This window comes from Podarcis filfolensis (assembly GCF_964270895.1).
Source record: "Podarcis filfolensis genome assembly, chromosome: 13".
NCBI classification, from domain to species: Eukaryota; Metazoa; Chordata; class Lepidosauria; order Squamata; family Lacertidae; genus Podarcis; species Podarcis filfolensis.
In genome coordinates, this window is record NC_139615.1 from 48979229 (window position 1) to 49004332 (window position 25104).

General features: G+C 42.3%; 2 protein-coding genes across 16 annotated transcripts in view; one reads left to right on the forward strand and one right to left on the reverse strand.

Annotated features, from left to right (window-relative positions):
- The window catches only part of RPRD1A (regulation of nuclear pre-mRNA domain containing 1A), a 44402-nt gene that overhangs the window by 16428 nt on the left and 2870 nt on the right, over positions 1-25104 (forward strand). For 2 of the 4 annotated variants that reach the window (XR_014541054.1, XR_014541055.1), the window contains exon 7: positions 20643-24171. Coding sequence is in view for 1 of the 4 variants with exons in the window: in XM_083583487.1 (XP_083439613.1) it covers positions 20643-20792 (150 nt within the window). In the remaining 3 variants the exon portion in view is untranslated. Of the gene's footprint in view, positions 1-20642; positions 24695-25104 lie in introns of those variants that run through there. The other 2 variants (XR_014541053.1, XM_083583487.1) reach the window with 2 other exon arrangements.
- The window catches only part of LOC310748117 (uncharacterized protein), a 37135-nt gene that overhangs the window by 8532 nt on the left and 3499 nt on the right, over positions 1-25104 (reverse strand). For 4 of the 12 annotated variants that reach the window (XR_014541095.1, XR_014541096.1, XR_014541101.1 and 1 more), the window contains exons 2-4: positions 15908-16018; positions 6169-6272; positions 2100-2206 (exon numbers count right to left, since the gene is read on the reverse strand). Coding sequence is in view for 1 of the 12 variants with exons in the window: in XM_083583704.1 (XP_083439830.1) it covers positions 2100-2206; positions 6169-6272; positions 15908-16028 (332 nt within the window). In the remaining 11 variants the exon portion in view is untranslated. Of the gene's footprint in view, positions 1-2099; positions 2207-6168; positions 6273-15907; positions 18781-25104 lie in introns of those variants that run through there. The other 8 variants (XR_014541094.1, XR_014541099.1, XR_014541100.1 and 5 more) reach the window with 4 other exon arrangements.

Here is a 25104-nt window from a genome sequence, read left to right on the forward strand (position 1 = left end):
TTAAATTACTAATTCCTCAAGCATTCCTGATAGATTGCATCTGTTTAGAATTAAAATATGCATATTGAGCCCAAGAGCCTTTAGCAAGAATGTTTGAGTTCACTTATTACTAGCAACAGAAGAAATTTTATGTGATCTGTTGAGGTGATGTTTACCCCGTGCTGAACTTAACCTCTGTTGACAACCACTATATCACATTAGCAGTAGCTGATCCCTTATAGTCATAAGAGCTATATTTTTATCTAATTCAGTATTCTTTTAATAACAGCAGCTGCTTGCGTTTTGAGTAGCTCACAAACGGCATGAAGGCAATGCTCCCTCCTTGTTGGTTTCTCCCCAGATGTTTAGAGGTGTGTTGCACTGGAACAGGGTGGTTCCATTTAGCTTCCATTTTTAAGAGTCATTGGCCTATCTTCATGAATTTAATCCTTTCTAAAGCCGTCACCACATCTTTTGATAGTGAATTTAACACATGATGTCCCACTATGCTGAAGTTAGCAGGTCTGAGCCTAATCAGTGTTCGAATGTGCACTGCCTTGAGTTATATAATGGAATAAAGGTGGGGAGAGGAGAAAAAAAGGCAGAAGGATCTTTTCCTGGCCAGAAATTCACCACATGTCATGCAATCAATAGTTGCCATTATCTTAATATATGGCCATATGAATTTGCCCTTGTTGCATGTACCGTGTTGGCCCAAATATGTCGCACCTGAATATAAGCTGCATCTTTAAAATTCGGGGGGGGGGGAGAGACAATACCCCAAAACAAGCCACACCCTTAAAATTCCGCAGTCACTCACACCCGTTCCGTTTTACTGTATGTCTGTTTCAGCAACGATACCGTAAAAGCCCATTTTTGTAAGGTCGCAAATTTAATCTGCACTTAAACTTTTCACGGTCAGAATTTGGGGGGAAAAGTGAGGCTTATATTCAGGGCAATACGGTAACAAACTGCCACTTGGTTTTTTCCAACTTTGGCTCTATCGTGGTACATATACCAGGAGTGGAAAGATTGATCTAACTGATTTGCATAGCTGCAATTTGTCGTCAAAATCTAACAATGTTAAGTGTGCATGCATCCATTGAAATAAGTCAGCCTAATCATTTGTGCTCCCATGTGAATAGCAAGCTGAAACCATTCTTTCACAACTTAAACCTGTGAAAAAGGATTGTAGTGCCTGTCAGTCAAGCGTGAAGAGAGGGTTTGCATAATACAGAGTAAAGAAGAAATTCCATCTCTGTGTAGGCCCCTTTGTGGAGTCACTTTAGTGGAGGTTGGGCCACCCATGTCAGAGTGATGGCCCAATTTTGCAGCTAACACAGCAGTTGTGATAGAATTTAACTTCATTGTGATTAAAAAATAGAAATAAAACTTTCACATCTAGTTGCTCTCTCAGTGTGAGCAGAATAACTTAGGAGGTTTTGACAGTAAGCTATTGTTTGCAAGTGTGGCATGACATAGGAAAATATAAATTCATGTGAATGGCTGTTAGCTATTAACATTGGTACATTTAGGGGCAACATTGGGTGGAAATGAAAGCTGCCTGGTGAACTCAGTGGTAGGCCATGGGAGAAGCCCATCTGTACCCGGATATCTCCACGTTGGAGGCAGTTTTCAAGGGCCAAGTGGGAACTTTGAAAAACGGCTATTAGTAGGCATATGCACATAATTAAGTAAATAAGTAAGTAAATATTTATACCACACCCTCCCCGGCCAAGACCGGGCTCAGGGCGGCTAACATCAAATATCAAAACAAAAAAAATTTTTTTTCCTTCCAGTAGCACCTTAAAGACCAACTAAGTTAGTTCTTGGTATCTGTGTATCTGAAGAAGTGTGCATGCACACGAAAGCTCATACCAAGAACTAACTTAGTTGGTCTTTAAGGTGCTACTGGAAGGAAATTTTTTTTGTTTTGTTTTGACTATGGCAGACCAACACGGCTACCTATCTGTAACATCAAATATCAAATACATTAAAACATATGATTAAAATACAGCTTAAAAATTAGAATCAGGATAAAATTAAATGACTGCCCATAGGGGTCAGCTATTCATGTTTGTCCCACATGAGCCAATAAAAGGGCTAAAGAGGTAACTTACAGGGTCCCATAGAGGGGGGTCAAACGGCCCAGACTGAAGGCCAGGCGGAACAGCTCCGTCTTACAGGCCCTGTGGAAGGATGTCAAGTCCCGCAGGGCCCTGGTCTCCTGTGATAGAGCCATAAATATACATTAATCAGGTGGTGGGAAGAAAAAACAGAATCTTGTGCTGATAAATCAAACTTCTGTGCAGGATAGATTATGTAACTTCTTAAAAAATTAGTTTTACATGCTTCCTTCCCCACTTTCCTCTACTTTGGATTCTTGTGGCTCATGTCTTGTCATAGATTATAGGAAATGGAAAAATTGCAGTGAGTAGCATGCTAGGGACAGAGGATGTAGAATTCCTTACAACCCTTCCCAGGATTTCTGTATCATGTGCATGTTCATGATGCATGGTACAAATCTGTTTCTTCTGGCCACACATCTGATTTTTGCCACCTCCAAGAAAGGCAACCTATTTTTATTCATAGAATAGAATCATAGAATCATAGAGTTGGAAGAGACCACAAGGGCCATCGAGTCCAACCCCCTGCCAAGCAGGAAACACCATCAGAGCACTCCTGACATATGGTTGTCAAGCCTCTGCTTAAAGACCTCCAAAGGAGGAGACTCCACCACACTCCTTGGCAGCAAATTCCACTGTCGAACAGCTCTTACTGTCAGGAAGTTCTTCCTAATGTTAGGTGGAATCTTCTTTCTTGTAGTTTGGATCCATTGCTCCGTGTCCGCTTCTCTGGAGCAGCAGAAAACAACCTTTCTCCCTCCTCTATGTGACATCCTTTAATATATTTGAACATGGCTATCATATCACCCCTTAACCTCCTCTTCTCCAGGCTAAACATGCCCAGCTCCCTTAGCCGTTCCTCATAAGGCATCGTTTCCAGGCCTTTGACCATTTTGGTTGCCCTCCTCTGGACACGTTCCAGTTTGTCAGTGTCCTTCTTGAACTGTGGTGCCCAGAACTGGACACAGTACTCCAGGTGAGGTCTGACCAGAGCAGAATACAGTGGCACTATTACTTCCCTTGATCTAGATGCTATACTATTGATGCAGCCCAGAATTGCATTGGCTTTTTTAGCTGCCGCGTCACACTGTTGGCTCATGTCAAGTTTGTGGTCAACCAAGACTCCTAGATCCTTTTCACATGTAGTGCTCTCAAGCCAGGTGTCACCCATCTTGTATTTGTGCCTCTCATTTTTTTTGCCCAAGTGCAATACTTTACATTTCTCCCTGTTAAAATTCATCTTGTTTGTTTTGGCCCAGTTCTCTAATCTGTCAAGGTGGTTTTGAAGTGTGATCCTGTCCTCTGGGGTGTTAGCCACCCCTTCCAGTTTGGTGTCATCTGCAAGTTTGATCAGGATGCCCTTGAGTCCATCATCCAAGTCGTTGATAAAGATGTTGAATAAGACCGGGCCCAAGACAGAACCCTGTGGCACCCCACTAGTCACTCTTCTCCAGGATGAAGAGGAACCGTTGATGAGCACCCTTTGGGTTCTGTCAGTCAGCCAGTTACAAATCCACTGAGTGGTAGCATAGTCAAGACCGCATTTTACCAGCTTCTTTACAAGAATATCATGGGGCACCTTGTCAAATGCCTTGCTGAAATCAAGGTAGGCTACATCCACTGCGTTCCCTTCATCTACCAGGCTTGTAACTCTGTCAAAAAACAAGATCAGGTTAGTCTGACATGACTTATTTTTCAGAAATCCATGCTGACTATTGGTGATCACAGCATTCCTTTCTAGGTGCTCACAGACTGTTTGCTTAATGATCTTCTCCAGAATCTTCCCTGGTATTGATGTCAGACTGACTGGACGGTAATTATTTGGGTCCTCTCTTTTCCCCTTTTTGAAAATAGGGACAACATTTGCCCTCCTCCAGTCTGCCGGGACTTCGCCTGTTCTCCAGGAATTCTCAAAGATGACTGCCAGTGGTTCTGAAATCACATCTGCCAGTTCTTTTAATACTCTTGGATGCAGTTCATCTGGCCCTGGAGACTTGAATACATCTAGACTAGCCAAGTATTCTTGTACTATCTCCTTAGTTATTCTGGGCTGTGTTTCCTCTGCTGAATCATTTGCTCCAAATTCTTCAGGTCGGGCATTGTTTTCTTTATCGGAGAAGACTGAGGCAAAGAAGGCATTGAGGAGTTCAGCCTTTTCTGTGTCCCCTGTTTGCATCTCACCATCTTCTCCTCTGAGTGACCCCACTGTTTCTTTGTTCTTCCTTTTGCTACGAACATACCGATAAAAGCCTTTTTTGTTGCTTTTAACCTCTCTAGCAAGCCTGAGTTCATTCTGTGCTTTAGCTTTTCTGACTTTGTGTCTACACGTGCTGGCTGTTTGTTTGAATTCCTCTTTGGTGGTTTCCCCCCTTTTCCATTTTTTGTACACATCCTTTTTTAATCTTAACTCAGTTAAAAGTTCTTTAGATAGCCACCCTGGCTTCTTTAGGTACCTTCCATGTTTCCGTCTCATTGGTATTGCCTAAAGTTGTGCTTTTACTATCTCCTTCTTAACAAACTCCCAGCCATCATGAACTCCCTTTCCTTTTAGTTTTACTGTCCATGGGATCTCACCCAGCACTTCCCTAAGTTTTATGAAGTCAGCTTTCTTAAAGTCAAGAAATTGAGTCCTAGTATGCTTGGCTGCTCCTTTCCGCTGTATAGTAAACTTCAGAAGACCATGATCACTTGCGCCTAATGATCCTTCCACTTCTACCCCACTAACCAGGTCATCAACATTGGTTAGGACCAGATCTAAAATGGCTGTTCCTCTTGTTGCTTCTCCCACTTTCAGGACAATGAAGTTGTCTGCAAGGCCAGTGAGGAATCTGTTTGACCTTATGCTCTTGGCTGAGTTTGACATCCAACAAATATCTGGGTAATTGAAGTCCCCCATTACTACTATCTCCCTTCCTTTTGCATGTTTGGCCATCTGTTCCAGGAAGGCATCATCTATGTCCTCCGTTTGGCTTGGGGATCTATAGTAAACTCCCACAATGAGGTCACTGTTATTCTTCTCTCCCTTAATTTAGAGAGCATTTGGGTCAGAATTAAGGGAGAGAAGAATATCATCTTGTCATTGATTATCATCTAGACAGACTTCCAACTGCCCTTCCCCGAGCCCCCATCTTTCTGTAATATCTTCAGATTCCTTGTTTCACTGGGTGGTATTCCATGCTTCTGCATGTAGTGATGACTCCTCCCAAATGAAGATACTGCACTATGTAGGGTAGTTTCAGGTAGGTAGCCGTTTGGTCTGATGCAGTCGAAATTAAAAAATTGCCCAGTAGCACCTTAGAGACCAACTTAGTTTGTTCTGGGTATTATCTTTCGTCAGAATAAACTTGGTCTCTAAGCTGCTACTGGACAATTTTTAAATCTTTTTATGTAGGGTAGTATTTGGCTTCCAGGGGTTGTATGTTGTCATATCAAAGCTGCAGCCTTTTAGGCTGGTAAAGGCTGACAACTGGTTCAGTATGCCTCTGGATTCAGGTCAGTTCCAGTCCATATAGGGAAGTGTATGATTCATACTTACTGCAAGTTAGTGTGAACCACTACAAGGTTGGAACAAGTTGCCTTTCCCCCAGATCCACCCTATTCTGATCATAAATTTTTAAAACTGATTTTTATCATTGCTTTTACACAGTTGTAACCTGCCCTTGGTATTCATGGTGAGAGGCAAATAAGATTAATAACAACTTACATAATTTTGTAACTCATAAGCTCCATGAAGCATGTATGAAATAAAAATAGCATTCAGTATTAACAGTTGTCCTAAATTCCAGTAAATTATACCCTTAACCCTTGAAATGGCAGGCCTTTTGCCTTTTACTTCTCAGACTCTTATAAGGAACTAATGTAGAAACCAAGTCAATCCCAAAGTACAGTCGTACCTTGGAAGTTGAACGGAATCCATTCCGGAAGTCCGTTCAACTTCCAAAACGTTCTGAAACCAAAGCACGGCTTCTGATTGGCTGCAGGTAGGTCCTGCAGCCAATCGGAAGCCGTGGAAACCCCTTGGACGTTCCAGTTCCAAAGAACGTTCGCGAACCAGAGCACTCACCAGTTTGCGGCGTTCAGGAGCCAAAATGTCCGAATACCAAGGTGTTCGGGATCCAAGGTACGACTGTATAGAATTGTAGAGTTGGAAAGGACCCACAGGGTCATCTGGTCCAAATGTAAAACAAAACAAAAAATTTGAAATGTACATATGAGTAGGAATAAATGCACTTTTTCAGGTTGAAGCTAGTGGGTATACTACTGCACACGAACCCTTTAGTCTGGTAACAAATTAATCTTTAAGGTTCATAGAATTGTAGAGTTGCACAGAAAACAAATTTCATCTGTTCCAACCTCTTGCAGGATTCTTTTGTCCAACATGAGGGCTGGAACCTATGCCCTTTTGACATCCTATGCCCTTTTAAAATGTGCGGGTTTGGGGGGGGGAGTTATTGGGTTGCACTGATTACAGTGGTACCTTGGTTTTTGAACATCTCTGTTGACAAACGTTTTGGTTTTCGAATGCTGTAAACCTGGAATTAAATGCTTCAGTTTTCGAACACGCCTTGGAAGTTGAACACGCCATGCGGCTTCCACTCAGTGTAGGATCCTGAGACCTAGCTGTCGGCTATTGAGGTTTCGGTTTTCGAACGTTTGGAACAGTCTTCCAGAATGGAGTACGTTCAAAAACCGAGGTACCACTGTATATATTTTGTGGTTTTATATTTTGATTTTGTTCTGTGAACTGCCCTGAGACCTCTGGGTATAGGGCGGTATATAAATTCAAATAATAACCCACAACTCTGAGATTAAGAGCCTCCTGCTCTGTTGACTGAGCTATCGGGGAGATCTAGCCAAATAATGATTCAGGTTTTCTTCTGGCACAGGTTTTTGGTTCATTTTAGTTCCCCACATATACTTTGCCACATATACTTTCCCTGTGAAGGGAATAAGCTCATCTTTTTATAGTATAGGGCAAGTAAGGTTGCATTTGTATGTATACTGTGTATTAGGTAGATTATGCCTTGCCACTGATTATTGCACAGTTGTAGCCTTAGCCTCTACTCTCTTTCCCTTCTGAGTCACTTAGCTATGGAAGGCTTTCAGTTGTATCCAGTACAGTGCTAAGTAACCATCCTGCCAGCACAAGGATTTCTTTTTGTGCAGCCAGACTTCTCCCACTTGCCTTCCCCACCCCCTCCCTAAATCTGCTTTAGGGGTTCGCCCAGTCCTCCAGAGCAGACTTGTGAAGAGCGTGGCAAGAGGGAGGAAGTTCTGCTCAAGCAGAAGCCCTTGTGCTGATGGGACACTGGATTGCAAGCCTCAGAGGTCATGGGAAGTGGAGGCCGAGAAGAATACCTGCACTTTCTCTCTACAAGTACAGCAGTGGTTGCTTACCCAGTCATAGGGTGGGCTGTAGTTGTAGTGTAGCCTTATTAGACTTTACCGACTGGTGGGGAGGAAGGGAGGGAGGAAGTCAAATGACACCGAGGTTGATTCAGAGAAAGAGTTTATTCTGCTCTCCGGATAGCAGAAGGCACTTGCGTGGTCAGCTCACAGCAAGTCCAAAGAAATGAGAAATTTCATGCAGTATATATATCCTCCAGGCACCCTCTCCCCCCTTCCCTGGGAATTCAAGCACGTCAGTTTATACACGCAAGTTGACATCCATGACCATAAACAGTTATTCCTGTTCCGGCACTCTTGACCATAAAAGGTTGTTCCTGTTCTTATACTCTTATCTTGGGGCAGGAGGTCACCAACTCCTGGCGCCGTTCCCAGGTCTCGTCAGACTTGACAAGGTCTGTGCATCTTTGTGGTGAGGATGTAAGATAAGACCCAGACGCGTCATCCCTGCTCTACTGGAACTGGCAAGGCCACTCATTGCCGTCACGGACTGATAAGGGAGAGAGCTTTGAGCACTTGTTTATACAGCTGGGTTTGGGCTCAAGAGCTCAAGTTAGAGCATTTTAGAAATGCTCCCTTGAAGGAGGAAAAATGGGGATTTTGGGTCAGTTTCAAACTGACTGCACAGAAACCCATTCCTTCAGTAGCCCATCATGGCTATCCCTCTTGCCCCTTGTGGGCAAAAGGCCTTGTACCATCCCCTGCTGGCTGCTATGAATTGCCCTATAGCCTACTATCCACAAATTTGAACTGCTCTCTTGGGCAAGTTGGGGGGCGGACCAGAGTGCGGAAGTCTTCAGTCCACTGCTACAACACTGCCTCCTTTGAGGGCGGCGGGTGCTCAAAGTGACTGCAGGCAGTCTGTCATGCTCCACCAGGGGCACTCTAGAATGGGGCTGATGACCCTTAAGCCAAAAAGCCGAGTGCTGTCTGTGGAGCATGATATGGTGGCAGTTTTATAGCATCCTAGAATTGTAGAGTTGGAACAGACTCCAAGGGTAATCTAGTGCAGCCCCCTGCAGTGCAGAAATCTCAACACATGGTCCCCCATCCAGTTTGAAACCATTCTGGACCCTGCTTAGTTTTGCAAATGTGATAATAGTTTTATTGTGCTACTAGGAGGTTTATCCATGATTTTTCTCTAGAGCCGCAGTTGATAAGACATGGCATAAACCTGAGCGCATAATAAGCCCCCTGCTGGACCATTCCAAAGGTCCGTGTAGTGTAGCAGTCTGTGCTCACAGTGGATTACTATATTCCTGTTGGAATCCCATAAGCAGGATATGAGTGCCCTAGCCCTCCTCTGCATGTGATCTCCAGCCATTTTGCCTCTGATACTGGACATTTTACATAACCATCATGAGTAGTAGCTACTGGTATGCAAAGTCATGGAGAATAAAGCTAATTCTCTTATAAAGCTGACCCAAGTTTGCAATTATCTTGTGAATCCTAGCATGGAGGCAGTTGCATACATGCCATGGCCTTGTGTGCAGCATTGAAGGGCTACTGACCCTAAAGTAGAAGGGGAGGGATGTGTGCCCTGGATGTGGAACCTGCCATACCATTGCATTTGTTTGTTACGCATGTGCTCATCCAGGAGTTGTCATTACTTCTTGCTTTCTGCAATAGAGGAGTGACAAGTTGCATGCTTGGTTTGGTCTTCTCCATAAGCACCTCAGGGTATAATACTAGATACAGCTAGCTAGTAAATTCCTAGCTGGCACCTCTGTACAAGGGATTAATGCACGGATACCCAAATTTCTGGCTCTGAGATAGACATATGTGTAATTTCTTTCTAAATATAGCAAAGAATTATTATTTTACATGACCAGAGGATCAAAGCTGATAATAATAATAATAATAATAATAATAATAATAATAATAATAATAATAATAATAAATTTCTTTATATCCCGCCCTCCCCAGCCGAAGCTGGGCTCAGGGCGGCTAACAACAAACAGTAATCCAACGTTCTAAAAACATTTCATTATAAAATTAATTAAAATCAAATTGATGGCAACCATTAAGCAAAATTCTGTGCAGATTGCCAGAGGGAGGGGGTCAGGTTGCGCCCTGACCAAAGGCCTGGTGGAACAGCTCTGTCTTGCAGGCCCTGCGGAAAGATGTCAGGTTGCGCAGGGCCCTAGTCTCTTGTGACAGAGCGTTCCACCAGATTGGAGCCGCGGCCGAGAAAGCCCTGGCTCTAGTTGAGGCCAGCCTAACCTCTCTGTGGCCTGGGATCTTCAGGATGTTTTTATTTGCAGACCGTATGTTCCTCTGTGGGACATACCAGGAGAGGCGGTCCTGTAGGTACGAGGGTCCTAGGCTGTATAGGGCTTTAAAGGTTAAAACCAGCACCTTAAACCTGATCCTGTACTCCACCGGGAGCCAGTGCAGCTGGTATAGTACCGGATGAATGTGATCTCGCAGCGAAGACCCCATAAGGAGTCTCGCCGCGGCATTCTGCACCCGCTGGAGTTTCTGGGTCAGTCTCAAGGGCAGCCCCAGGTAGAGCGAGTTACAATAATCCAGTCTGGAGGTGACCGTCGCATGGATCACAGTGATAGGATGTTGCTAGAATAAATTTCTTCTCAAAAGACCAAATAGCCCATTGCATATTATTTATCTTTTAAGTGTTTTTAGTACTATATACAATCTTGAGCATTTTATAGAATGTTTACCAATAAAGTAAATAAGCATAAAAGAGCATCCCCTGAATAATAGTACTGGCATTTATCTCCATGATGGCAACACATTTCTGGTATTTGGGTGTTGACCGCAATCCTATTTTTGACTAATGCCATTTCCCCCGACATTTTCCACTCTGGCCCTTAAAATGTATAAGAAAGCAGTGGCCCTTCAGATGCTGTTGAACTCTGTCATCATTCCCTGACCAAGCTGACTGGGGCTGCTGGGAATGCAACAACATCTGGAGTGACACACGTTGACCACTCCTGCTTTAAAAATACTCTGAATTTTGTCACAAAGCAAATACATTACAATCTCAGTAAATTGTACATGCTGAGTGTTCCAGATTTATGATTGGCTGGTGGTTTGCGGCCTCCTTACAGGTGGCCTGAGAGACCCCCATAAGGATAGACTGTTGAAGGCACTTTCTAGAGTAAATAAAATTTAAAATCCACCTCTGGACTCTGGTGTAACTATTAAAATGTGTCAGGGTGAAGAGAAAAAGGAAGCATTGTCAGGTAAGGGATAGGAGTTCCTGGATTTCTATTTCTGTGGGCATTAGGCTATCAGACAGTTCAATACTATAATGAAATTGCAAATTGTAGCTGTTCTTGGTAGGCAGCTTTTGGTTTTGATCAGGACTGTCCCGCTTTCTTCCCTGAAGGCTGTTGCATCCTGAGCCTTTCCTCCATGTGGTTTCTTAGCAACAACAGTTTTGTATACTAGCACAAGCTCCCCCTCATGCCATGGTTTCTTCAGCTATTGGCCTTCCCTTTACTAGGCCACCCCACCTGTACTTATGGAATCATGACCTCTTCCCAACAACAGGATCAAAAAATGTACCCTGCACATGGCAACCACTCAGATCCATTCCCTGCCACCTGTCCTTGAAGCCACATGTGGTGGGTTGGTAGAGCCTAGCAAGAGCTGCATTGTTGTTGAGCACCTTGCTGATCTCAGAGGTTGTCAGAATTGCATTTACGCCCACCACTTCTAGATTTGTAGGAATGATTAAATTATTCTACCCTGCCTATTCTAGCCTAGCTGAGTCAAAAGAGCCAGCAGTCTTTCAAGCTGCCTCATGTAGTCAGTGGAGGTCTTCCGAGAACAAACCGGAATAGTAAACTTCATTGCAGCAAAATGTAAGAAGTGTTGGTTTGAACACCAAAATATGGCTTCAGAAGCCCAATTCTTTTAATTCAGTGTCTTTCAATACTTTTATCCTGTTCCAGTTTGTCATTGTCGTTGCCTCAGGGCTGCTTGAAGATTTTAGAAGTGTGTGTGAAGGGGTGATCTTCATTAGTTGTCATTAAAATACTAGGTGAGAGCCAATATAATTTAGCTCTTTGAGTTAATTTCTAAAGCTTTCAAAATATTTTAGATTGGTCTGTAAAAGAATGCTTTCCTGACGTTGGGCTCCCAACTCTCATTATTCCCAGCTAGCATAACCAATGGCCAAAGATGGTGGCAATTGGACCACCGCAACATCTGCACTGCCACAGCCCCACTCTAAAAGTATTTAAAATATGTACTGTACGGCCTGCTCTTCGCTACCAAAAAAGCATCCCACAGTGGGTTTCAACCTTAAAGCATTAAAAACAAGCATAGTAAAAGCAAATTAATAACATCAGTGAAATTTCATCACATCCAACTGAGTGGACAGCAAATCGCCCAGAGGCCTGAGTAAATAAATAGGTCTTTAGCTGGCACAGAAAACTTAAAAACTTAGCACCGGCCTTCTAGGAAGGGGGTTACACAATTGGGGTGCTTGCACTGGGGGTACCCTCTTCCATGTCACTGTATACTGAATTTCAGGCACCACCAGAGGGATATCCTCTACTGATCTTTAAAGCACAAGCAGGACTATATGGGGTGCAGGTTCTCTGCCAGGTTTCTATGTCCTAAGATGTTTAGCGGTTTTAATGTCAATACAAGCACCTTGAAGCTGATTCAGTAGCAGCAGTAGCCAGTGCAGTTTCTAGCAGGCTGCCATGTTCTGTACCATGTAGAGTGCATTGCAATCGTTCAGACCTAGGGGTGTTAGTGCATGGGACGAACTATCCCCATCCAGGAGCAGTAACAGTTGCTGCGCTAACTGAAGCTAGTGTAAGGTGGTTCTCACCAAGGAAGCTACTTGTGCCTCCCATAAAATGCTGAATCCAGGAGGACCCCCAAGCTACGTTCCTGTTCTATGAGAGGGAGGGTGGCCCAGTTCTGAACAGGCAATAGTCCCAATTTCCAAGCCTGGGAATGCTCACTTACACAGTACTTATCAGGATTCAGCCAGAGCTTGTAGGCTCCCATCCAACTCACCACTGTGTCGAACCACTGTCCAGAACCCAGACAGTGTCTCCTGACTAATGAAATTGAAGGAGCTGTATTGACATGCTCCCTCCTCCAGCCCCTTGCCAGAGGAGCTGAGTCAGAGTGGAGAGGCATAATTTTTGTGCCCCCTCCTGGGCCTTCGCCCTTAGCAGGGAGTCAGCCTGTCCAACCCCTAGGTATGCCCCTGCATCAGCATCTTGGTGACATCTCACTCCAGATCTAATGAGCACTACTAGTAGCTTCAAATAGATATTAAACAGCACTGTGGACAGAATGGGACGAGGCACCCCGCAGCATAACTGCCATGGAGCTGAGGTACAGTCTCCCAATGCTATTTTCTGGAAAATGGCCCTGCAGGTAGAAGTGGAACCACCACAAAACCAGCAAGGTCACTCTCTTCAACCCTCTCAATAAAGGACTTCCATCAGGACAACCAGAGCTGATCTGGTTCCCAACCTGGAATGAATCCAAATAATTGGTTCCATCCAAAAGCATTAAGAGCTACCACCCTCTAGAGCAGCGGTTCTCAACCTGTGGGTCCCCAGATGTCATTGGACTACAACTCCCATCATCCCTGAGCTCTGGCCTTGCTAGCTAGAGGTGATGGGAGTTGTAGTTCAACAACATCTGGGGACCCAGATGTCTAGAGCACTTACCCTTAAAAAGGAATTCTTGCAACCAAGCGATGGTTGTCAAACACTTTGGGTTCTACTTGGGTTTCTTGGGGAGCAGGCAAACTGTAGCCTCCATGAGGACCACAGCAACCCTCCCTTCTTGCACAGATGTATTCACCACACATTGGAATCACCTGGTTAATCCCTTCCGGCTGGATCTAAACAGGACAAAGGTTGAGAGGATGTGGTTGGTTGAACAGCCTCTAGCATCTTATGCACAGCCATTGTTCGTTTGTTATGTTTATGTCCCATCCTTTCTCCAAGAAGCTCAAGAAAATGTGCATGGTTCTCCCTCTCCCTGTTTTATCCTCATAGTGACCTGTGAGGTAGGTTAGGCTGAGAGACAGTGATTGTCCCAAAGTCACCCAGTGAGTTTCATCGCTAAATGGAGATTCGAACTTGGGTCTCCTGGGTACAGTATTCTAAGTACTACACCACATTGGCACACACTGTTGTTCTTTGCGACCTATTAGTGATTATACAAGTTAACCAAACCATCAGTTAATCATTGTACACAAAGGTCCTGATACAGCTCTAGCCATGCATAAAAACGTATCGATTTGCAACCACTTTCCCCAGAACGTACATGAGGATGTGCATTAAAATGCTCAACACATGGAATGATGCATTGTGGAAGGACACTGGGTGAACATTTGGATCAACATCCAGTTTTCACCTGTGATTTTTGACCAAATGAGTGAAAAGTTGATGAAAGCAAAAACTGGAGGGTACTATGTTACGTCATAGAATAGTTTCTCTCCCTGCTGTTATCTCTGCAGTTTGAATTTGTTTACTCTTCTTCACTCGCAGCTCTAGCTTTGGGGCAATGACAGCTCCTGAAGCCACAGCTATGGAGGAGTGTGAGTCCACATACAGCACTAAACTACGGTCAAAGTTCTCTAGTGTTTAAAAAACCAACTATGAATGTGGTTAATGAGCAACCTTCAATCATAGTTATTAAACCATAGTTAAATTGCTGGGCTGGGTTTGCACATAGCACTAAGCTATGGTTTAATAAACTATGGATTAGCATTATGTGTGAACCATGCCACTTTGCGGGGCTGCCTTTGAACTGTGTTCAGAAGTTTCAACTGGGACTAAAATGTAGCTGTAAGTTTCAAACAGAACCTTCTGTAGGAACAGATAAAACAAAACGTCAACTTTACTGGCTTCATGTTTGCTTCTGGAACCAATTCAAAGTGCTGATATTATCCTTTAATGCTCTAGATGACATGGACTAGGATATTTAAAGGACCCCTTCCACACGTACACAGTTGCTCTTTCTTTGGTCTGCAGATACACATGCTACTGATCATGCCTTTAGAGACTAACTGGGTGGGTACTGAGGACTGACCTTTTCTATTGTCACAGCCAGATTATTGAACTCTCCTTCAGGCTGTCCACCTGACACACACCCCATGTCCACTTCTTTTTTCCCCTCTGGTTTAGTTTGTAACTTCTCTGCCGATGTAAATTCTGCTAGGATTACAATTATTTGCTTTATATGCATTTTTTCACTGCTTTTGTATTCAGAGAAAAGTGGGCTTATGAATACCAATTGTTGGGTATTGTGAGTAGAAGAGTAATATGCTCCTGTCTTGCTTGTGGGCTTTCCATACTCATTGTTAGCTCCTGGAAGAACAGGGTGCTGAACTAGATAGACCTTCTGATCCAGCAGGGTTCTTCTTAATTTTTTTAAATAGAAATTTATGCTCATTAGATTAGGATAGCACTTAAACACATTCTACTTAAGGTAAATATTGGAGAGCCAAAAATTGCTGGGTTGGACCAGTACAATGAGAAAGGGACATTTGTTCCTATACAGTCACACCTCGGGTTAAATGTGCTTCAGGTTGAGCATTTTCAAGTTACGCTCCGTGGCGACCCGGAAGTAACAGAGCACATTACTTCTGGGTTTCGCCGCATGCGCAGATGCTCAAAATGACATCACGCACATGCGTGGAAGCAGCAAAACGCAACGCGCAGACGCATCTTACGTTCTACTCAGGATGCGAACAGGGCTCCAGAACGGATCCCGTTCGCATCCCGAAGTACCACTGTACAGTGATAAAAATTTATTCTCAGCATTATAAACTGTGAAATATCAATGTGATCTGCCAGCCACAGATGTCAGGACATAAATGGAGTGAGAGAATATACTAATGATTTTTTTCAATGGCAAGTAGCATGGCTTTATTTGGAAGCCTAGTTAAATAGTTGCCTAGTTGTAAGCCAAGTATTGTCTAAAGGGCTTCTCAACTGAGACACCATCCAACAAAGCAGAAAGACAGTTGGATTATTGCAGAGTTTGTATAAATAAAAAGATGCAGCACATAGTGTGCAGTCTATAACCCAGCTACCGCAGAGACGATTCCTTGTTATATAAAATTGTCCTGGAGGAAATAGCTTCCAGACTGAAATGTAATATGAGACTAATTCATAAGGCATTAAGTTGGATTCTGATTACTTTTGCATTCCTCTTGTTAGTAGATATTTGGCAGAACAACCATAAACATAACACTGTCCATCATAAAGTCCTTCCAGATCATTCTAACCTGTTCAGATCGTGGACACCGTTGAAATAATTCTAAGCATAATGCAATATTTTTTCTAAAAAATGATTTGTATAAAATGTCATATTTAGGGGAGAGGCCATAGCTCTGTGGAAAAGTACATGCTTTGTATGGAGAAGGACGGTGGGGTTCTCACCATTTCCAGTTAAAAGGTTCTTGTGTAACAAGAAAGACCTCTGCTTGAAGCCATGGAGAGCTGCCGTAGACATCATTGCATCAGTTGTTTCAGTCAATATAAGGCAGTGTCCTATATCCATGTCAGTTTCCAAAATAGACAAAATCAGTACTGACCACTTATATCCTCTTTCTTTAAAAAGAAAAGAACATTGGAGCAGCTTAGGTGGAGATCCAAGTGGTATCCAGTCCAGGCACTGAGTAGGCCCATGCCTGCTTCACTTCAGTAATGCTTCAGCATGACATAGTCCCAAATTACAAAATAAATTCCAGTTTGCTAATTTGGAATTCCACATAGTAAATCTGCTTTTGAATTTACTTGGAGCTGTCACCCCTGCTTACTTTGCTCAACAACCCTACCTACCAGTCTACCCTTTGCCACCTTCCTTCTCCCAAAACCTCTCCTTCCTTTACACCTGACTAATCCCTGCTGTCTTACACCTCACCCACCCCCTTGCCTATTTCCTCACAGTTCACCCAACCCTTCCATGCTTACCTGGGCCACCTACCACCCACTCTGCTCACTTGCTCACCTGCCTGTTGTTCAGTCATGACTGCAGTTGCCGTGGCTGCCTATTGGCTATGAACTACAGCATGACAGCCTTACAATTTTATTATATAGTTAGAAAATTGTGAAACTTGCTGTGCTGCTTATTCTACTTAAACCTTCTATTTACTTCACTAATTTTCAAAATATAAGCATAAAAAGATGTTGGAAGGTGAAGGGCCTAAGAGGATTCCTGCCCCTTTAAAAGTTGCACAGGAGTGAGGATGTGCTGGCAGAGGCAAGGACAAGTGACACATATATTCAGGCCTGCATCAGGCTCCACATACATATAAATCTGCTATGAGGGATGCAAAGAAAATCCATGCCCAATAGCTATACCTTGTTATTTCAAGGTCTGTGCCAGAGACAGCCAGTGTGGTGCCATTCATATATTTGTGGATGGCAGCTCCCATCAGCCTCAGCCCGAATTGTCAATGCTGGAGAATCTTTATCAGATCTTGAATTGTGCCATTGGGGAATACGACAGATTCATTTCCAGGAGAGGAAATTGCAGATTGTCTTTCTGCCAGCTCTCCACTAACACAATATGGTGATATATAGTAGCCAGACATTGGCTATTAAATCACTCTGGAAATAAGAGTGTTCAAGGGAACAACCTCAAATGCTCTGATCAAAGCCGTTTTCTGCTGTCTGCGCCTGGAAACTGAGTTGTTAATAACATCAGAAGTATCCAGTATGGCACAGGTACTTTTGGATCTCCCATTGACTGTTGGTATTGTTTGACAGTTGATGGCTGAACAACTTAAAATGATCAGATCAACATTAGATGAAAGCAGAGGGGGACAAAAAATGAATCACAGAGATAAGAAATGAAAAATGGAACGAGCTTACCTAGAGATTTCAGACTAAATTGATGAAAAGCTGACAGGACTGGATGATGAAATAGCAAAATTGGAGAAAGCAGATGGTGAAATGAAAATTCCTCTTATACATGGGTTTGGAGGAGAAGAGAAAGATAAAATCATAAATGGAGAGATGGAGAATCATCTAGATTTGGTATTGATGGAGTTGAGAGGAAAAATGCTTTGCGAAAGCTTCAGTCCTGTCTTCTGTTCAGTTCTGGAAGAAAGAAAGTATTCTGTATACTATTTGGAGCAAATTCAGAGAATGATCTATAAATTTATGCTACTATCTCTGGAAAAGACTGGAAGAAACAGAAATGTAAAGCCCTGGAGGGGCAGATCAGGATAAATGCAGAAGAAATGGAAACACAAGAGATGAAATTTGAATATACAGAACTGGGCATGAATTAAAGGATATATAACAAGAAAAGAATTATGGAATATGATTCCAATATGTGATCGCAGTGGAGAGATTTGAATATGGGCATGGAAGGAAGAATTTACTATTAATGAATATGGAGGCATGGTTGTGAGAATTATGGAGGGAAAGTGGATTTTAAAGAAAAGACATGGTTGATATTTACCTCCACCAATAATACTAATTCAGGAACCCCTCTTGGACTTTTCGTGGGGAAAAGAAAGGAAATGTTTTTGAGAGACTTCAACTGAAAAGAAACATTATTTAACAGAAAGTAGAGAAGACTGATTTTATCTTGGACTGAATGTCTTCTTTTTTTATGCAGCTGGCAGATAGAAAATTGGAAGTCCTTTCATTTTTCTTCTCTTTCAGCTTGCTTCTTTCTCCTGCCCTTTTCTCCCTCCCTCAGTATCACTTCTTCATTTTCTTCTCTTTTCTTTGGTATCCTTCTGCTCCGGGCCTTCATTAATGTCCAGGGATTGTATAGCCAAGCATGTGGTAGATGGTTAAGGGAAAACCCTGGGTGGGAGGCAGGGAAATGTCGGTCTCCCAGGGTGAGAGGCTGGAAGCAGAAAGAAAAGATCCCAGATGAGAGCTGCTACCTTCTGTGGGTGGTAACAACTGATTGGTTCAAAATTGGGAAAGGAGTACGACAAGGCTGTATATTGTCTCCCTGCTTATTTAACTTATATGCAGAATTCATCATGCGAAAGGCTGGGCTGCATGAATCCCTAGCCGGAATTAAGATCGCCGGAAGAAATATCAACAACCTCAGTTGGCAGATGACACAACCTTGATGGCAGATAGTGAGGAGGAATTAAATAACCTTTTATTGAGGGTGAAAGAGGAGAGCGCAAAATATGGTCTGAAGCTCAACATCAAAAAAACGAAGATCATGGCCACTGGTCCCATCACCTCCTGGCAAATAGAAGGGGAAGAATGGAGGCAGTGAGAGATTTTACTTTCTTGGGCTCCATGATCACTCCAGATAGTGACAGCAGCCACGAAATTAAAAGATGCCTGCTTCTTGGGAGAAAAGCAATGACAAACCTAGACAGCATCTTAAAAAGTAGAGACATCACCTTGCCAACAAAGGCCCGTATAGTAAAAGCTATGGTTTTCCCAGTAGTGATGTATGGAAGTGAGAGCTGGAGCATAAAGAAGGCTGATCGCCAAAGAACTGATGCTTTTGAATTATGGTGCTGGAGGAGACTCTTGAGAGTCCCATGGACTGCAAGAAGAGCAAACCTCTCCATTCTAAAGGAAATCAGCCCTGAGTTCTCACTGGAAGGACAGATCCTGAAGCTGAGGCTCCAATACTTTGGCCACCTCATGAGAAGAGAAGACTCCCTGGAAAAGACCCTGATGTTGGGAAAGATGGAGGGCACAAGGAGAAGGGGACGGCAGAGGACGAGATGGTGGGACAGTGTTGTCGAAGCTACAAACATGAGTCTGACCAAACTGCGGGAGGCAGTGGAAGACAGGAGTGCCTGGCGTGCTCTGGTCCAGGGGGTCACGAAGAGTTGGACATGACTAAACGACTAAACAACAACAAGAAGGGTCAAGAACTCCCTTTAAGAAAGGACTCTGTCTTCCGAGTGGGCTCTCCATGCCCTCACCACCGCAAAAAGACTGATACTGATGAATTGGAAAAATAAAAATGCGGCTCCCTTCTACGATTGGATTGAAGACTTATACAAACTCACAACATGTGAACAATTTGCATGTAAACGCAGACTTGCCATGGAAAAATTCAATGAAATTTAGAATCCATTCTTACAAATACTGTAATAGGTCACAATCTGGTGAAGTACAATAACAACCTTGTAAAGTATACAGTTTTGGGTTTTCCCCTTCCCCGCTTTATTTTCCCTTCTACACGGGTTGTGTTTCTCTTTTTCTTTCTCTTTTATTTACGTCTCACAATGTTTAGTGCACATATAATTATGTACTTTTTGAACTTTCAATTAAATAAAAAGAGAGGACTGTATTCGACTTAGTCTAGTTGTATTTTTTTGCAGCATCTTTTGTTTTGTTTTTTTGTTTTTTAGATTAGGCTTTTATATCTTATAGTATTATGAAAAACTTTTTAAAAATTCTTATATTTCACCCCTCCCCCAAAAAAGAAATAGACAGCTTCACCTATCCCTACTTCTCAAAGAGTTGGTGTGTATTTTAACCCAATTTCTAAGCTTTTACAAAGCATTTTTATATGCAGATCATTTTTTTAAATTATTAAAAGCCACATAGAGGCAACACTCCACCTTTTTACAGGTCCTGTAGTTTGTCGTTAGCTTTCTTGATGAGCAAAATGTCAGAAAGTGGTATTTTTCTCTCACTTGTGCTATGCAGTTTCACTTGCTTAATTTCTGCATGCTAATGACACAAGTACAAGGTCAGCAAACAAACCCATTGCCTCCGTAATGGCTGACTTTTCATATAATGCAGTGGTGGCCAAACTTGGCCCTCCAGCTGTTTTGGGACTATAGTTCCCATCATCCCTGACCACTGGTCCTGTTAGCTAGGGATGATGGGAGTTGTAGTCCCAAAACAGCCGGAGGGCCAAGTTTGGCCACCACTGACATAATGCAAGACTAGTCTAGAAAATCATTGTGAGAGCATAAAAATCCACCCTATCCTGAAAAAAAAATGTTGCTTTTTTGCGTGAGGAAAAGACAGTCTGTACCTGAGGACAAAAGGTGAACAACTAAGAGAAGCCCTGGAAGGTTTGACAGGCAGCCTATATGAGTCTGCACACTGGCCGTGAAGTAGTTAAGAGGGGGAAATTGCGTCTTGAGAACCGTTTGAGAACAAGTAGTGAATGGGATAAGTGTGGAAGAGAGTCTCTAAAGTTCTTCTTGTCTTTCAGGAATACAAGCGCAAGTTAGCCAGAGTCTCTCAGGTACGGAAAGAACTCAAGTCACGGATCCAGACCCTTCCTGACCTTTCACGACTCCCCAATGTCACAGGAAGTCAGGTGCATCTTCCATTTGCAGGAGATGTCTATAATGATGATTGACATTCAGATGTTCCCCTGGAATGAGGAATTGGGCAAATGGATTGATATTATTTTTGTATATTTGTTGAGAGTAGCATTTCAGTGTTTTAATTTATAAGAAATGTCAAATGTTGCTTTGTTTACTATGTTACTGAAACTGTGGTGAAGCAGGTACTATCTAAGAGGCAGAATCTCTGTGCTATTATGTTTAAAAGAAAGAGTGATTATTACAATTTAACTTTTGTACTCACTTTGATTAGATCCAGGAGAACATTGTTTCTATTTTGCTTTTTCTTATGTGATCTTTATTGGATATAGGTCTAATAATTTAAACTAATCATATAAGACTCTGCACATAGTAAGTGAAGAAATGCAAAAATAGGTCTTTTGACTCCTGCAATTTGGGTTGAAATGTGACAGTAATTTTTTTTCTTCTCCAAAAAAGTCATTGTCTTAATGTCCTTTTAAAAACTTTTGAATACAAATTATATTAAAAACAGATGTTGAATGACCAAAAATGACCGTAGTTAAGTGAATTAGAATGCTAAATGATTTAGAATTTTAATAGTAATCACTCCTCCTCTCTGAAGGTTGATTTTTTTTATATAGTCAGCAACCATATGTTTGCATTGTAATCATTTTCTACATAAATCCAAATAGAAAAACCTCATCTTAGAGGACAAACAGGCCAGTGAGTGTAATCCTCATCTGGAAGGAATTGGAATGGTTATATAGGACTGAATCTATACTTTTTTACAATTAACTGTGCTTAGCGGTAAAAAAAATGTTTAGAAGTTCAATCCTATAGCTGTCTACTCAGAAGTAAGTCCCACTGTATTCAGTGGCTTAATCTAGATTAAGTGTGCAAATGATTGCAGCACAAGAACATAATTCTGTAGTGTGCTTTATTCATTAGCTGGAGCTCTGAGCATCTTTTCTCTAATGGGGAACTCATCTGATGAAGTCAGCTTGGAAGGTTACTGCCATGTTAATTGCAGAAAAGCTCCAACAAATCACTCCCAAGCCTGGAGTGTTAACATGGGGAAAGTTTATTCCTGACTACTCAGGGTGAGGAAGTTCACACTGATATATGGCCACTGCCTTTCAGCATATTTACCTATTTGCTTGCACATACAGCTCTCCATTTTGTCTATGGGCAGTGGAGTCTAAAAATGGGGTGGTTCTTACCATCTGGGGCAGTGTGCACATTTGCTGCAGATGCTAGTCACAAAATTGCAGTGCATGGTTTAGGAAATTGGTTGTGGGCATGCCCCCCCATCAGCAGGAAAAAGACATCTACTATTTGTTTCATTCTTGTTCAATGATGCTCTCAAAAATTACTTTAATACATTAAGGATGTTTTCCAGTTAATCTGACCCGCCTTAAAAAGGTAAAGGTAAAGGGACCCCTGACCATTAGGTCCAGTCGTGACCGACTCTGGGGTTGCGGCGCTCATCTCGCTTTACTGGCCGAGGGAGCCCAGTGTACAGCTTCCGGGTCATGTGGCCAGCAGGACTAAGCTGCTTCTGGCAAACCAGAGCAGTGCACGGAAACGCCGTTTACCTTCCCGCTGGAGCGGTACCTATTTATCTATTTGCACTTTGACGTGCTTTCGAACTGCTAGGTTGGCTGGAGCAGGGACCGAGCAACGGGAGCTCACCCCATCGCGGGGTTTTGAACCGCCGACCTTCTGATCAGCAAGTCCTAGGCTCTGTGGTTTAACCCACAGCACCACCCGCGTCCCTGTTTGACCCGCCCTACACCACCAAATTAGGTCAAAGTTGCAAAACTTAAAGCCCCAAATAGGACATTATGTATATTTGGCAATTTATTTTACACATTTAATGTACTTTTCCACTGTCACTTATTTGTTTCCAGCGGTCAGCATGGCTGATCATATTCTAGGGTCATTGGCAATCTGAAAAGGCTACCTCATTTATTCACCCTGGGTGGTGAAGTCATCCCACCCCTCAAAGACATAGATTTTATGTTGCAATGTCAGATACAGAAGCGATTAGCAGGTATGAGCACTCCTTTCTATGATTATATTACAATTTAAATATAGGAAGTGGCCTTAAGTGACACCGCCCTGCTACCTGGCAAACATTTAACTCTTAATCGTCACCTCTAAAATTAGAGCAGTGAAGTTATTCACATTTCCACCACTGAAAAAATGTTGAATACTAGTGGCAGATAAAACAAATTATTTCACAGGAAAAATGCTATTTTGAATATAGCTACTTAAATATGTGAAAATATAATACCTCTTTCTGGGAAACTCAAAACAGTTTAATGCAGCTTGCTGCTGCTGCTTCTGTCTTATTGTAGCAGTTTTGGATTATACTTAAAAAGCATTTCATTGTCAGTTTTGAATGCTAAACTGAGGTGCATCCACTTCTGTTACCTATATCATGTGCTGTTTGCAAAGTTTGATCCAGCAGTGGTAAGCACATCTAAGACCGATTAATTTGAACGGAAAAGGAATTATATGCTTAAATTTCAGGCAGAGAAATTAGTGGGGAATAAAATTGCTCAACTTTTGCATCTTGCTGTAATATTTATGGAAGATAACTGCAAACTATAAGGGGCAAAAACACTTTGCTTGTATTTTGAACAGCTTGTGCCTGATAGTTTGAAGTTTTATTGTATTATCATAGTCCTAAAATACTGACAGACACATGTCAGAATGCAGCAAGATGAAAGGTGCTTGGTAATCTCAGTTTATGTTTCACATTAAAAAAATGAGGGGAAGGAGAGGGATTTCATGGAGTTGAAAATTCTCTATGCTGTTAGGACTTTTCATGGTTCAGACACACTGTAATATTTCTGCTTTTTCTAATCCATTCCAGACATCAGGAGGTTATAATATCCAGATTTAACAAAGCATATAATTATAATTTCTTTTTCTCCAAAGGACACAGGAAAATTCCACTCATACCACGCAGAATTGCATAAGTTTAAAATATAAACCTCAATTTGTTTTGAATCTGCTTTTTTGCATGCAATGTTTAGCCACAGATTAGTGTTACGTATATGAGCCTTTGGCTAATGCACTCCCACCCCTTAATTGGAATAAGCCAATTTGTGACTAGTAATGACGCCTGCTGGTTTCACTAAACCATAGCAAACCGCAGTGCTGTTTTTCTAGAACTTCTGCCTTGTTCTTTTAGAATGGCAATAGTGTCCATCTGAGAGGTGCTGGAGCTGAGCTCCTGTGAGCTCCGGTTGAAGAAAAGCCCTGGTAGACAGTAAACCACAGTTCCATGTTTGAACATAACAAGAAGCTACATTTGAAAATGGAAGAGAGAGCTACCAATTTTCCGTTCCCTCCATGAGCATTGCTTTGATGAAGAGGGGAGAGCAATGAGTCTGAGGCTTTTGCACTTAATTCTAACATACAGTGGTACCTCTGGTTACGTACTTAATTCGTTCCGGAGGTCCGTATTTAACCTGAAACTGTTCTTAACCTGAAGCACCACTTTAACTAATGGGGCCTCCTGCTGCCGCCGCGCCGCCGGAGCACAATTTCTGTTCTCATCCTGAATCAAAGTTCTTAACCTGAAGCACTATTTCTGGGTTAGCGGAGTCTGTAACCTGAAGCGTATGTAACCTGAGGTACCACTGTATAGTTTAGTGTTATGCCACTGAGCCTTGCTGAAACACTTAGTTGTAGAATTCATTTTTCTGCATGTAAATATTTTTGTTGCAAATACGTGCTCCCTTCTTTTACCAAAATATAGAAATTAATAAGTTCTTTGGAAAATTTTACTCTACTCTTGGCAGGTAGCTTTCAGGCAAATGTTTGCATTTCAGCTTAGTTTTGCCAACTTGAACCTTGTTTTATTAGGAGCCATTGATCCTAGTCACATGCCATGGAAGTACATAAAACACAGCTCACTGTGAATAAATATTGTGCTTGTGTATGCTGCTGAATTACTCCCCACTCTAGGAGCACCAAAACACTAACCCTAGTTTACTTACTATGACATGTGTACTCAAGACATGTGTGCTCATAGGTTTGTTTCTTCTAAACAAAAAACGACAAGTAAGCCAAGAACAAGCCTTGAGGTCCAGGTTTCAGTAATTTCCTGCCTTACCAAAATTTGAGTTGTTGAAAACACATCCTCAACACGGAATATTTAGGCCAAACATTCATTATACTGAGCACACACCCAGAATTAGAAACAAATCATGTTTATATTTGCAACCCCTTACTACAGTGGTACCTCGGGTTACATACACTTCAGGTTACATTCACTTCAGGTTACAGACTCCGCTAACCCAGAAATAGTGCTTCAGGTTAAGAACTTTGCTTCAGGATGAGAACAGAAAT